Genomic DNA, 15,192 nt, shown 5'->3' with positions numbered 1-15,192 from the left:
GCCCTAATGCCCTGTCAGCGCCATCTTCACTCAGCTGCGTAGGCTTGGGCCCAAAGGAGCTGTTAGTGGCCCTGACAGAAACCCCTCTAGTAACTAGCCTCGCAGGTCCCCCACTCCCCAGACTTCCCTCCACTCTGTCCTGGCCCCATGTGACCAGCCCTTCCCTCTCCCACTCCACACACTTTCCAGCACTTCTCAAGCTTTCCAAATTGACCCCCGTTGCTGAGGAAAGCAGGCAAAGATGTCAGGGCAAAACTTCCGTGATTTGAAGTCTCCTGGTTTATCTTAAAAATTCATGCAAATTTGTCACCCTACTCCATAATACGTTTGTTTTAATATAAAACATTTCAAGTAACCTAATGGTTAAATGAGTTTCCTCCCTTTAAAAGAGCATCAAGTAAAGATTCCTGGAATCCACCTGTGGCTCCCAATGCCCCAGGGACCCCACCTCTAAAGGGAGAGGCACAGGCATTCAGACGCTAGTGTCTAATCTTGCTCGAGGCCTGACCCTCCCCATCCTTAACGTGCCTGTAGGGGCGCCTGCATGGCTCAGTTGGTTAAGTGTGGGCCTTTGGCCCAGGTCATGATCCCCGAGGTGCTGCGGTTAAGCCCCACGTTATCTTCCCGCCTGCTTCTCCCTCTCCTCCCTGCATGTGCTCTTTCTCGCTACCTCTGTCCCTGTCTGTCTCTCCCAGTCTCTAATAAAATCTAAAAAACAAAAACAAAACAAAACAAAAAAAAACCACACAAAACAAGAAAAGTGTCCTATAGATTCCCACAATGGCGTCATCGTGGGAAGGAGGTCAAGAGGGGGGAAATTGGGACAGGGGACCTGGGGCAAAAAATCCCATCTTTCCAAAAAATTCCATCATTTTAATTGTTAAATAATTCAGATGTGCTTTATCCCAATTTTTTCGATCAGTGAGCTGCCACGAAGGGTCTCTCTTTTCACCCCCATTCCACCCATATTTTGCTACTCGGCTTCACAGCTCCTGGCAGCTACGTAGTTTACTATTCATGGTAAGAAAAATCGAATCCAAGTGTCAAGTTTATTACCTCGTTCTTTCTCTTCCAATTATATTCTCTCTGGGTCATTCGAAGACCAGTGTTGACTGAAACAGTCCAAATACATGCATCAGACAGAAAAACTAAGTTAGGGGCTTAAGAGTAAAGGTAGCAGAAGGCTATTCTGAAATATCAATTGCTTTCTCCCAGTAGGTCTCCTCTTTCCCTTCTCCCTTTCATATGGGCTCTTTAGCATCTTTCCTCAGAGAGGTTTGTTATTAGCCTCCCAAGAGCCCCAGTTAAGGGCTGGCACACTCAAATAAGAACAGGCAGGTCACACAGATAAGGCAGCAAGCTGTATCTAAGACAAGAGGGCAGGGTGTGGACTGTGGCCAACTGCACAGCATGTTTTCCCCCATGTTCAGCTCCACATGTTGGCACATATAGGAACAAGCACCGAGTGCCGGCATGCTTTGAGTTTTTCAAGAAAAGCTCAAAATCTGGATTTTTTTCTTGCATTTGAAATGTTTAAATGTTCCTACTTTGCAACTTACTTTAAAATTTGCAGACAAAGCATGTAGGTGGATCAAACACACCCAGTGCACTGGCTGAATCCAGTCCTTGAGCCTACCGTGTGTGACTTGTGCCCCAAATTCACTGGGGAATACAGAGTGATATAGGACCATCCATCTAAAACTGGTAGATTGCAGGGAGCCTGAAGAAGGAGTGAGGCCTACAGGCCCAGGACCAGTGGGGACCTGTGTCCTGCTTCCTGGCAGTGCTAAGATCTCTGACTCAGCAGCCCGCAGGGTGCCCCAATGGGCTTGACACTAGGCCCTGAGCTCCAAGTCCTGCCATAGACCCCGGTGCCCCAAGAGAGCTATGGAAGGTGCAGAGTGACTGGAGTCAGGATTCTTTCAGTGTTCACCGGCTTGAAGAGAACACCTGAAGCAGAGGGAGCTCCCCCAAATCAGATGCTGCACATGACCCCAGAACAGAGCCTAGAGAGTGAGCTGCAGCAATGTCTGAGGTTGAATTTGCTTTTCTTGGGGAGAAGGGGAATGAATTCTTGAATGTCTTTCCTCTTCACAAGGGCAGAGACCTAGTTTGGCCTGTTTCCCATCTAGCACTGGGCATGGAGCCCAGCACCCCGTGCGGCTGCATTTTATAAGAATTGTGCAAATGAGGACGCCTGGGTGGCTCAGTGGGTTAAGCCGCTGCCTTTGGCTCAGATCATGATCTCGGGGTCCTGGGATTGAGTTCCGCATCGGGCTCTCTGCTCAGCGGGGAGCCTGCTTCCCCCTCTCTCTCTGCCTGCCTCTCTGCCTACTTGTGATCTCTCTCTGTCAAATAAATAAATAAAGTCTTAAAAAAAAAAAGGAATTGTGCAAATGAGAAATGATATATAAAATGTCACTTTCTGCACACAATTTAAAATCATGTAAACCCAACCCCCCCCCACCCCTGGAATTAACAATTCACGGAGAATTGCATGACATCTAAGTTGGCCAATCACATGAATTGGAAATGCCAGGATGCTGCCCATTGGAGAAGCATGCTAAGGCTGACTGTTTTTGAGCTAGGGCACTTGGGGAGATGACAACGCAGCTTGGTAGAGCAAGGGTACTGAGCATGAAATGAAAGAAGGGAGTGTTCTCTAGAGCAAGTCCTTCCTACCTCATCCTCTCGGTGCACTGCTTGGCATGGTAAGATGTGTCGTGGGGCACTAAGACACATTTAGAGACTGTCATTACTGAGTAACTATCAAAGTGCCCCTCGGGCAAGACAATATTCAAAGAGCACAGGTGGGGTTCCATATTCCCTTTGGTTGTTGGGATCACACCAGCTCTCCACACCAGGGCCCACTGTGGGAGGGTCTCTGCCCTCCCCGTTCTTGCTCTGCACTTTGTGATTCCAGCCTGCTGGACCAGGACAGGGTACAACAGAGATGCTCCTCTCTACCAGCACAAGTGTGAAGGAAGGGATGTGAGAGAGAAAGGAGCCACCTGGATTTTAGGGTCTGGAAGACGCTGGTGGATGGCCTCCCAGAAGCAATATGGTAGCCAGCGTGTGCCCAAGCATGGGGACTGACCACAAACCCACACTGTACCCTCAAGTCATTTTCTTAGCATTAAGAGAATGTTGCATGGTTTTCCCATCAATAACGGGCTGCCCCTTACCCATGACTTTGGAGTCAGTATTTTTGGCAGGCTCGAACGCTTGCACAACCAGCAGCTTGCTTAAATCGGAAGTTCCCTGAACCTAAAAGGGAAAATTTGACATCAGTCAGAAGAGCACCCTTTGATGGCGAAGCTGCCTCATTCCCAATGTTTTCAAACAATGTAAGCAATGAGCTGGAACCCAGAACTGGGCTTCCAGCCTAAGATCTTCGTCTTTCTCATTTCAATCCCCTTGAATGTTGTTTCAAGAAGTCTTGGACCAGAAAATTACCTTTTGCATCTGTATAGACTTCAGAAAGGAACCTTCTCCACCTTACTTGTAACCAGACCGGACATTCCCAATTTGGAAAAGAGGGAATTCCCCAAATCCACAAGCTTACTCCCACCCCTGCACTGATGTTCAAGCCTTCCCAGGCGGGAGGACTGTCTTCTTTTTTAGAACTTTCACTCTGTGTCTCTCGCTGACATCTGCCTCCAGGAAGGCACATGGGTTACCAGTAACAATTAGAACTCTCATCTCTAGAGAGCAGATACCGTCTCCCCGGACTCTCACCAGAACCTTACCAGACGCCTGCTGTTGTTGGCCTCATCGCACTAATGGGCAACGGAGGGTCAGAAGGCAGCTAGCCTCTGCTCACACACCGGTGGGCACAGGCGTCAGCTTTTAACCCAAGTAGGCCTGACTGCAAGCCCTGTGTCTTAAACCAAACTGTGAGCATTGCTCCTGCTGTTCCCGGCCTCGCCCCCACCCCTAGCTTCAAAGCTAAAGAGATTTTCATTTTCTACTAGAAAAGCATTTAGATTTACCGTCATCCTCTGAATTACTGAGAGATACAAAGACAGGAAGGCCACAAAAGGGACAAATGCACCCCTGTTCCCCAGGAGGCACGGCCCCACTCCAAGGCAAAAGGCTTGGCAAGCAGAGGGCAGGTGGATTCTGGGCCCCTGAGCGCCCTGCGTCTCACTGCTATGTCGGGCACACACTGCTTAATGGTACTGAAGCCCTGGGCATGTGTTGACTGTTTCATTAAAGGGGCTGGGAACTGCGGGGTCCTTCCTAGTTACATTTCTTTTTAAGGTGGTCAGTTGAGTTTTCAAGTCACTTATGGGGCACCATGGAAAGCAAATGACTCTTTAGAAATAACTGTCCTTACCTGCTCACAGGTTTTAGGCAAAATGCAAGGTGCAAGATATGGTACCTCTGTCTTAGTATCAATGACACTGCCATACACAATAATGACGAATTTCATGGTTATATTATCAATAGTCATTTCATTATAGCTGGATAAAGTCTCCACGTATGCCAGATTGAAAGCCACACACTTCTGAAAGTCCAAGTCCTACAATAAAATTATATTTTTTTTCTATAAATCATGCAAATGACCCATGGAATCAAGAAGGCAGCACATTCACTGATTGAGCTGAGTTCTTTGCAGGTGTCAAAAGGCATTTAGACCCTAGGACCAACAGACAGAATATATTTAGAGTTCAGAATGATCTCAGACAAGATTATGAACTCAAGAGGTTTTTTGTTGCTTCTCCTAGTGGCCCTGGTTATGGATGTGCAGCCTGATTTCCAGGTTTGCTGGAGCTCTCAGTCAGCGTTCGCAGGTGGTCAGCCATGCCTTGTGGATTTGGTTTTACCTGCCAGTAAACAAACACCCCACTGGGCAAGTGAGCAAACAATAGCAAAAAGCCAAAACCAAACAAAGCAACACGCTTTGAGTCATACTTCAAAGCTCAGAATAAGTCTTCAGAGGAGGGAGGAAGCGGTTATGCATGGGTTGAATTGTGTCCACCCCCCACCCCCAAATTCATATGTTGATATTCTGAGCCCGGGTACATTAGAATGTGACTTTATTTGGAAATAGGGTCATTGCAGATGAAATTGTTTAAGTGAAGATGAGGTCATACCAGAGTAGGGTAGGCAAATATTCTAATATGACTTTAGTCCTTGTAAAAACGGGAAGAGGTGCCCAGGTGGTTCAGTCGGTTAAGCACCTGACTCTTGATTTCAGCTCAGGTCATGATCTTTGGGTCAGGAGATTGAGCCCCGTGTGGGGCTCCAAGTTCAGTGGGCAGTTGGCTTCCCCTCTGTGCCCCTCCTCTGCTTGTGCTCTAGTGTGGTCTCTCGCTCTCAAATAAATAAATAGGGGAGATTTGGGGGCACCTGGCTGGGTCAGTCGGTAGAGCACAGGACCCTTGATCTCAGCGTCATGAGTTCAAGTCCCACACTGGGCACAGAGCTTCTTTAAAAATGGGGAAGTGGGTCGCCTGTTTGGCTCAGTGGGTTAAGCCTCTGCCTTCAGCTCAGGTCATGATCTCAGGGTCCTGGGATTGAGCCCTGCACCGGGCTCTCTGCTCAGGAGGGAACCTGCTTCTCCGTTTCTCTCTCTGCCTGCCTCTCTGCCTACTTGTGATCACTGTCTGTCAAATAAATAAATAAAATCCTTAAAAAATAAAAACAAAAACGGGGAAGTGAGGGTTGCCTGGGTAGCTCAATCAGTTAAGCATCTGCCTTCAGCTCAGGTCATGATCCCGGAGTCCTGAGATAGAGTCCTGCATCAGACTCCGTGCTCAGCAGGGATCCTGCTTCTCCCTCTGCCTGCTGCTCCCCCTGCTTGTGTTCTCTCTCTTGCCTTTCTCCCTGACAAATAAGTCAATAAAATCTTTCAAAAAAGGGTGGGGGAGAGATTTGGACACAGACACACATACAGGGAGAACTCTGTGTGGGATGAAAACAGTCATCTGCAAGTCGAGGAAGTGGCCTGGACCAGAGTCCCTCCTTCACTGCTCTTAGTGGGAACCAACCCTGCTGACCATTTGATTTCTTGCCTCAAGAATTATGAGACAATACGTTTCTTTTTTTTTTTTTTTTTTAAGATTTTATTTATTTATTTGACAGACAGAGATCACAAATAGGCAGAGAGGGAGGCAGAGAGAGAGAGGGAGAAGCAGACTCCCCACTGAGCAGAGAGCCTGATGCGGGGCTCAATCCCAAGACCCTGAGATCATGACCTGAGCTGAAGGCAGAGGCTTTAACCCACTGAGCCACCCAGGCACCCTGAGACAATACATTTCTGTGGTTTAAGCCACAACTAAGGTTGTGGTACTCTGTTCCAGCAGCTCCAGCAAAGAGTACAGGCGCTTAGAGGTCAGTCCTGTGGTAGGAATCTCCTGGATAGTGCCCTCACTCTGAAAATCTCCATGCACAGCTACAGGGCACGGCCCTCGGACCTGGGTCTTTAAAGGGGCAAAGTGAACACAACTGCTGAGAACACCAGCTCAGCTGTGCATGAAAAGCACAAGTTAACTAAAAATACCTAAAATTTTCGAAGGAGAGAAATCTAAAAAAAGAAAAAAAAAAGCTATTTTGATTTTTAAATGCATGTAAATTTTGAGTTATGTGGTTTAGAGGAAGGGTTGCAGTATAAGCTAATCAGTGGTTCTAATCCCCTTTTTTAATTGGCTAAATTAAAAAATTAAAATTTTTAAGTCTTAATTGGCTACTTCTTTGATGGGAAAGACTAGAAGGAAATAAGCCAAAGTGTTAAATAGAGATTCTCTATCTGCCTTGAGCTCAGGTCATGATCTCAGGGTCCTGGGACTGAGTCCAGGGTCAGGCTCCCTGCTCAGTGGGGAACCTGCTTCCCTCTCTCCTGCCCCTACCCCCACCAGTGTGCATGTGCACTTTCTCTCCTTCTCTCTTGAAGAAATAAAATCTTTTTTAAAAATGAAAAGGCATTCACCTTATTACTGAGTCAAATCTGACTCCATAAGTTTTGACCTGTTGGTCCTAATTCTCTCCCCAGGAGTTTCTCACTACACTCATACTAGACATACTGAGTGTATCCTACTTCTCAGAAAGAGGCGAAGCAAAGAAAAGAATCTAAATCTTTCACCGTTCTGCTAAAATTTTTCTGAAAATTACTGCCACGTAGTGAAAGAAACACGACTTCCTCAGTACAACATGCGTTTTTTAAGACAATGTTTTTAGAGAGGTTTTAGGGTCACAGCAAAAGTGAGAGGAAGGTACAGAGGTTTCCCGTAGATTCCATCCCCCACTCGTGCAGAGCCTCTCCCATTATCAGCATGGTGCTCTACTTACTGCAGGTGATGAGCCTATAGTGATGCATCACAATCACCCAAAGCCCATAGCTTATTTAGGATTTACTCTTGGTGTTATCAATTTTATGCGTAGATGTGTAATGACGTGTATCCATTGTTACAGCATGACGCAGAGCGGTTTCACCGTCCAAAAGTCCTCTGTGCTCCCTCTTCATTCCTTCTGCCCCAACCACTGTCTTTTTATTTTGTCCATAGTTTTGCCTTTCCCAGATGCCCTATTGTTGGAATCCTACAGTATGGAGCCTTTTCAGATTGGCTTCTTTCATTTCAGAATATCCAGTTAAGTTTTTTTTTTTTTTCATGTCTTTTCCTGGCTTGACAGTTCATTTCTTTTTATCCCTGAATCGTATTCCATTGTCTAGATGGGCCACAGTTTATTTATCCATTTGTCTACTAGAGGACATCTTTGTTGGCAGTTTCCAAGTTTTGGCAATTCTGAATAAAACCGCTAAAATATCTGTGCCCAGATTTTGGCATGAACATTAAGTTTTCAACTTTTTTTTTTTTTTAAAAAGATTGTATTTATTTATTTGAGAGAGGGAAACAGCACAAGCAGGGGAAGGGAGGGGATGAGGGAGACGCAGACAGCCCGACCAGGGGTCCGTCCCAGGACCCTGAGATCATGACCTGAATGGAAGGTAGATGCTTAACCACTTAACTGATTGAGCCACCCAGGCGCCCCAAGATTTCAACTTCTTCGGATACATCTCAAGGATACGGATTACTGGATTATATGTGGTAAGAGTATGTTCAGTTTTCTAAGAAACCTCCAAACTTTCTGAAGTGGCTGCACCATTTTGCATTCCTACTAGCAATGAATGAGAGCTCTGGCTGCTTTACATCCTCACCAGTATTTGCGGTTGTCAGTGTTCCAACTGTTGGCTGTTCCAACAGGTGCGTAAAATGGGATCACACGTTACATTTTTCTGAAGACATGTGACTGTAGAAGATGTTTATTTGCCATCTATATATCTCCTTTTTTTTTTTTTTAAGATTTTATTTATTTATTTGACAGAGATCACAAGTAGGCAGAGAGGCAGGCAAGGAGAGGGGAGGAAGCAGGCTCCCTGCCGAGCAGAGAGCCCAATGTGGGGCTTGATCCCAGGATCCTGGGATCATGACCTGAGCCGAAGGCAGAGGCCTTAACCCACCAAGCCACCCAGGCACCCCTTTTTGCCATCTATGTATCTTCTTTGGTGAGATGTCTGTTAAGATCTTTGGGCGCCTGGGTGGCTCAGTGGGAGGCTCAGGTCATGATCCCAGGATCCTGGGATGGAACCCCACATGGGGCTCTCTGCTCAGCAGGGAGTCTGCTTCCTCCTCTCTCTCTGCCTGCCTCCCTGACTACTTGCAATCTGTGTCTGTCAAAAAAATAAATAAAATCTTTGAAAAAAAAAAAAAGATCTTTGCCCCCCCTTTTTTAGTTTAAATGCATTTTATTTTTAGACAACCTATATGACACGTTTTTGTTTCTGTTTTTGTTTTCTTAAAAACAATGCCTCTGCCCCAAATAAGTCATGGTCAAAATAAATGAAGAGCTCAAGATGACATTAGTCCCATTTGTCTAAGTCCTGGTGTTCTATGGGTGAAGGGCAGCCGTCAGTTATGACAAGGTGATATACCCAAAGTAACAGCCAACATTTTTTCATTTCTGAACCAACCTTAAAGAAAATAATTATTTGGGGTCACAGCAGATTCCAGTAAAGAACTAGTCATTTATGAAACTAGTGCGGACATGCTTGATTAATTCTGCAGCCCCTGTCATAAAAGGGTTTATTCTTTCTGGCTTCTCTTCTTCAAGTTTGCCTTTGACTGATTTCAGGCCATCATTGATGTACTTCTTGTAGGCTTCTTCTGTGAAGCTGGTTTCCTGCAAGTGATGGTTCATGACAATATCAACAACGATGGCTGTGCTTTCAGCACCTTCACCCTCCGGGCCTTCGGCAGAGGCATTTCCACTGATGAGCAAGTCATCAGTGGTACCCTCTGTCCTGCTGGCCATCTTCTCCTCCATCTCCACGCACAGTCTGTCCCTGATCTCACGAATCTTGTAGATGTTGGAGAACATCTCATCATGGTTGATGAATTTCCAGTAGATGATCATGAAGATGGCTGGAGAAAAGTATCAGGGGCACTAGCTCAGTAGTAGTCAGGAGCTCTGAGAGAGCTCCACGCAGCTGAAAGGGCACTTGCGGGTGGGGCAGGTGGAATCCTGGCTCATTTTTTAATTGGGTGGTTTGTTTCCCTATTGTTAAGTTTTAAGAGCTCTTTGTATATTTTGGATAACAGTCCTTTACCATATGTGTATTTTGCAAATATGGTCTCCTACTCTCTGACTTGTCTCCTCATTCTCTTGAGACATGCTAATTTTTTAACCCAACATTCATATCCAGTCTCTCTCAATGCAATGAATATTGTTGAACTCCAGGTCTGTTACTTCCCCAGTTCCTAACTTATAATAGGGGCTCAAATAATTATTAAATAGGATACAAATATGGATGGTAAATTATGCCAACCTAAGAACAGACTTGAGCTACTAATTTTTAGAAAGTTCATAAAAGAGTCTAAGTTGCCCCAATAAAGATTTTGAAAAGGCACAGGCTTTATATTAATTTGGTAGAGTAGACTATAATAATAAACACGTTCCCAGTCAGTCCTCACTCAGGTCGTGGAAACAGCCAAAATGCATCCAGCCCAAAGAGGAAACTCAGTTGCCATCTACCTGGGCCTACACAAATCTCATAATCTCATAAATGCCTCATAATCCTGGGGATTTTGAGCTTGAAAGCAAAAGTCATTATGTTTCTGCATATTAGTGAAAAGGGACCTTTATATCCTCTGGAAACCTGTTATTCCTCTTGTATTTCCTACTGACAGAATTTAGAGCTGTGGTCCTCATCATTGGATACACATTGAAAACATTCAGGGGGCTTCTTTTAAAAATGTCAAAGCCCTAGGGGCACCCAAGTGGCTCAGTTGTTAAGCAGCTGCCTTTGGCTCAGGTCATGATCCTGGAGTCCTGGTATACTGAGTGCTGGGATCAAGTCCAGGGATCAATCCCCACATCAGGCTCCGTGCTTGGTGGGGAGTCTGCTTCTCCCTCTCCCTCTGCCCCTCCCCCTGCTCATGTTCTTTCTCTTTCTCTCTCTCTCAAATAAATAAATAAATCTTTTTTTTTTTTTTAAGTGCCAAAGCCCAGACACACACACACGCAAAATGACAATGAAAAAAACACCAAACTTCATCAACTCGTTCTGATTAACGCTAATTTGGTTCCCGGGAATCTACTTATTTCATATTTGCTGAATTTACTCCTTTTTAAAAAAGTATGACTTCAGGTAGCCTGGAAAATTAGCTGTGACAAGAGGATTGATCTGCAAGAAGTCAGGACGAGAGTGGTTAAAATTCTAGAATCCCATCTTATTTTATTTTATTTTATTTAAGTACGCTCTACACCCAATATGGGGCTTAAGCCCACAAACCCAAGATTAAGACTCACACACTCTTCTGAGCAAGCCAGGTGCCCATACAATCTCATTTTAAATGTCAGACACAGCCTTTCTTTTTCTGTCTCAAAAATATGAAATGAATTTTATAAAAAGTAAATAAAAGTTCATTCATACATGAATCATTTAACTTACCTCATCACTGAGACTTGATTCAAAATACTGATAGGCAATACCAAGCGCAAGCTTTAGCCATATTTTATATTCCAAGGATGGCCAGAAGACATCAAAACCTTCATACAAATCCTCCAGGGAGATAAAGCAAGCCTAAAACCACAAGATATCAAACAACAAACTTGATTCAGAGATGAATTACAAGGTCACCAGAAAATAAGTGCCTGTTAAGATTTAGTTCGCCCCTCTTACCGTTAGATCTAGTTCAATTCTGATACTCCACCATTTAATAAAAGCATTGCATTATGGAGAAATTGTTTTAATAAAATTTACCGTTCAAATAAAGTGTATACTTAGCAATAGCCAGTAAATTTATAGCAGTCAATAGCTATGATACAGGACAAGCTATGATTCACAAACTAAGCCACATAAACTTATTTTTATTGCCACAGTAGGTGAAGTAGGCTTGAAAAGGGACTTTAGCTGCCTCCGTTTTGACCTCAGACTTTCTAGTTGGGTTTTGCTTTCCAGCTTGTCTCTTGGCTTGGGCAGAAGATCCTGAGGGGTGGTGCCTGGGTGGCTCAGTGGGTTAAAGCCTCTGCCTTCAGCTCAGGTCATGATCTCAGGGTCCTGGGATCGAGCCCCACATCAGGGTCTCTGCTCAGCGGGGAGCCTGCTTCCTCCCCTCTCTCTCTCTGCGCCTGCCTCTCTGCCTACTTGTGATCTGTCTGTCAAATAAGGAAATAAAATAAAATAAAAAGAGGAAGACTCTGAGGGCAAAGCATCCCTGGACGGAAAGGACACTATCTCTGTGAACAGTGAGGACTGCCCTAAGCCAGCAAGACCCTGCCAGTGACTCCACGATAGTGAGCTCTTTGACCTTTGCTGCCTACCTGCACATGTACCCACCTTTGCCCCACATTTTCCTTACTTCCTAAACCTGGAAGTATTTTCAGCACGTTGGACAGTCTTTGAGTTTCTCACTTGCTGTGTTCCCAGCGTTGACATCACTGAAATAAATTTCTTGTCTTGTTTCACCACCACTAGTGTCTCTGCCACTGGATTGTGTCAGGCGAGTGGCCAGACCTGGTCTGTTGGAAGCCCCAGAGCCAGTGCTCTCAGACCCCTGTGTGCCAGCCACAGGCTGATTCACAGTATTCATTTCCAGAGGTCAACTTCCCTGAATAAGGAAGACTGCTCCTCCAGAATTTAAGCTACATGAACTTCAATTACTTCAGTTCAGCCTTGTGAATCAATTATGCCTCCTGTCCTCTTCTGGAAATGAAACGGTATGAAACTGACAAAGCGACATTGCCTTCTGTCCCACGCACCCCTAAGACTCTGCACCCCGCTTGATGGCATGTAACAGTCCCCAAAGCTGGAGAATTCCTTGTAAGCAGCAACTCTGGCTCATTTCTGTTTGAATCCCCCACATGTCGTGGGATATCGGGCCACTTATTTGGTGAATAGATAACTTCTTACTTAAGCCAGTGAGAAGTGGAAGAAAGGGCGTTTAAAAACAAGTGTTCTTTAAAAACACTGCTCCCAGAACACGGTGGTCCTTCACTGGGTGTCTATCCGTGCCAGGATCTTCACTTAGAAATTTCCCTCATCTTCATATTGCCCAAAGTTAGACATTCTCTCTTTTAATAAACAAGGACATTAAGACACAAAGAGGTTAAAATAGCTCTCTAGGTCCCACAGCCAAGACGTGAGACACCGAATCTTTGCTCAACTTCACAATAGCTGGCTGGGCGGATTGCGTAAGATATCAGAACCCAGGGGAAGAAAAGATTGCTGGCATTCATTATGTACTTCAGAAAGAATTAACTAATAGCCCACAATACAGACAGAACCAGGTTCTTACCTGTAAAATAGTTTCACAGATGACGGTGTATTCAATTTCACGTTTAAGCAGACAGCTCAGCTCTCCAATTATGTCCCCACTGGTACAGTATTCTGTGAACATGGTTTTGGACCCTCTATCAGACCTTAGGCTACTGTCTATTCCGAAGGTAGGAGGCAAACTATGCAACTGCAAAAGGGAAATACAAAATTAAAAATCCTTGATCAAATCGTGGGAGCTCCCACTGTTTGCTGCAATTACTAACGATGGAGGGAAAAGATTCTTTATGAAGGCCTTCAGGTGTGAAAAAGGTATTAAAGCTTCCCCCAAAAGTCACAGTTTCTTTCATATTTCAACTCTCCAAGGGAAGGATTGTTTCCAATCTTCATCTTTATAGATGACCCCGTTTACAACACTTCTACTTATGAAAAACCCGCAGATCCCCTTACCCAAGAATTCAACACTGCCACAGGATGCAAACAGCAAGAGGTTCTTTAACGACGGGGGGGGGGGGTGTCTTTCACTTACTCGTACCTTCCTTCTATAAAAATCCCACCAAAAGTACTGATTGCAGTCTGCAACCAATGCAGCCATCCACTCTGAGTCTATTAGCTGGGGTTTTAGAATACAGGTGAGGTTAGGTGGGGGTGCGGTCAGTAGCCGACGACCAAGTAGGAATTCTTGAGATGTTTTTGGTGCAAAATGATGGTTTTATTAAAGCACAGGGACAGGACCGGTGGGCAGAAAGAGAAGCTGCCTGGGGCTGTGCAGGGTGACTGATAATAAACTGTCGGGTTGGAGGGGTAAGGAAAAGGAAGACTTCAAAAGGGTTTTCATATGTTAAAGAAGACTCACTGGATTACTTGCCATTGTCAAGTTAAAGTTGTTTTTCCCTCACAAGGCATTATGATTCGTCCCAATATTAAGATAAGTCTGGAGCTTCTACTCTGCCCGCCTCAAGTATTTGTCAATGAGCTGCAGGTTTTAAGGACATTTAATTATATCTAATTTCCTTCGGGAAGCTAGGCTATTGATAGAAATGCTTTATTCTTGTAGATTGCTAAAATATTTGTAAACTGAGGGAGACTCAGGTCTTGCAGGATTATGATCTCTATCAGTTAACTGTTTTTCCTTTCCTTAGCTTTAAGGCAGTCAGAAGTGCATGAGGAATGTCACATATGTCCCATGGGGGAGGGTTGTGGGGTGTCAGCTTCTGCTTTGTCCTCAACTTGCCTTCTGATCCCTCATCATTATTAGAAATTTTTATCATAATGGGCCAGTGTCTGGGGTGGAAGAAGACCTTTGATTTTATGGATGCAGAAATCAGGTGCCAGAAATTAATACGCCAGCCATGATTTCCATCAACTTTGTCACCCTTTAAAATGCTTAAGAAAAGGGGCACCTGGGTAGCTCAGTGGTTAAGCATCTGCCTTGGGCTCAGGTCACCATCCCAGGGCCCTGGGATCCAGCCCCACATTGAGCCCCACATCGGGCTCCCTGCTCAGCGGGAGGCCCGCTTCTCCCTCTCCTGCTCCCCCTGTTTGTGTTCCCTCTCTCACTGTGTCTCTCTCTGTCAAATAAATAAATTAAAATCTTTAAAAATAAATAAATAGATAGATAGATAAATAAATAAATAAATAAATAAAATCCTCTAAAATAATTTCCATGGTGGTGAGCGGGGCACCTGGCTGGCTCAGTCCATAGAGCCTGTAACTCTTGATCTCGGGGTCCTGAGTTTGAGCCCCATGTTGGTGGTAAAGATTACAAAAATAATAATTTCCATGGGCCATCAACAGAAAAAGTTTCCAGGGTGAATAAAGTATGACTGAATCACTTCAGGAAAGGAAGATAGGCAAGGATGGGGAAATAAGAATGCTATCAGATTTCAGGAGGAAGCTGCTGGAATCAACCAGAAGGATTACAGAATTTTTCAGAAAGTTTAGCTGTAAACATCTAAGAGGAAGGCTATTGTTCAGGACACAAGAAACAGGGAACAAAGGGTCACTGAAGAAGTTGCTGTGAAACTGCCCCCTGCCAAGTGATTACCCTTGAGATATTTAGAGGCATTCACGCTTCCCAAGGGCTTTGACATTTTTCTAATTTGATTTTGAATGCAGTTCAAAGACTATGAGTAATGAACAATGTCTCTGCTTTTTACAAACGAAGAAAAGAAGATAATATCTACCAGCAGACGTTAAAGAAGTCCTTCCAAGATTCCTATCTCTTTGTTATTCAAACATTAATCTAGGTGTCCTGGGGGAAGGGACTTTGCAGATGCAATGAAGGTCATTCATCAACAGACTTTGGAGAGACCGCTCAGGATAATCTTGGTGGGCCCAAGGAATTAGTCACAAGAGCCCTCAACTGGCAGAAAAGGAAGTAGAGTCGATCAGAGAGAGGGGGCATCAAGAGA

The 15,192-nt window shown here is 44.7% G+C and overlaps 1 protein-coding gene and 1 pseudogene across 7 annotated transcripts in view; both read right to left on the bottom strand.

The window, feature by feature from the left end:
- Positions 1-15,192, bottom strand: part of SLC9C2 (solute carrier family 9 member C2 (putative)) — a 105,154-nt gene that overhangs the window by 3,048 nt on the left and 86,914 nt on the right. For all 6 annotated transcript variants that reach the window (XM_082704386.1, XM_082704389.1, XM_082704388.1 and 3 more), the window contains 5 exons: positions 12,801-12,968; positions 10,955-11,086; positions 4,340-4,525; positions 3,186-3,267; positions 1,057-1,112 (listed from right to left, as the gene is read on the bottom strand). In XM_082704386.1, the coding sequence (XP_082560512.1) occupies positions 1,057-1,112; positions 3,186-3,267; positions 4,340-4,525; positions 10,955-11,086; positions 12,801-12,968 (624 nt within the window). The remainder of the gene's footprint in view (positions 1-1,056; positions 1,113-3,185; positions 3,268-4,339; positions 4,526-10,954; positions 11,087-12,800; positions 12,969-15,192) is intronic.
- Positions 9,022-9,417, bottom strand: LOC309849536 (translationally-controlled tumor protein pseudogene; annotated as a pseudogene). The gene has a single exon. The product of its transcript is annotated as a translationally-controlled tumor protein pseudogene (transcript).

The sequence above is a fragment of the Mustela nivalis genome (genome assembly GCF_964662115.1).
Source record: "Mustela nivalis genome assembly, chromosome: 16".
NCBI lineage: Eukaryota > Metazoa > Chordata > Mammalia > Carnivora > Mustelidae > Mustela > Mustela nivalis.
This window is presented reverse-complemented; position numbering and strand designations above follow the sequence as displayed.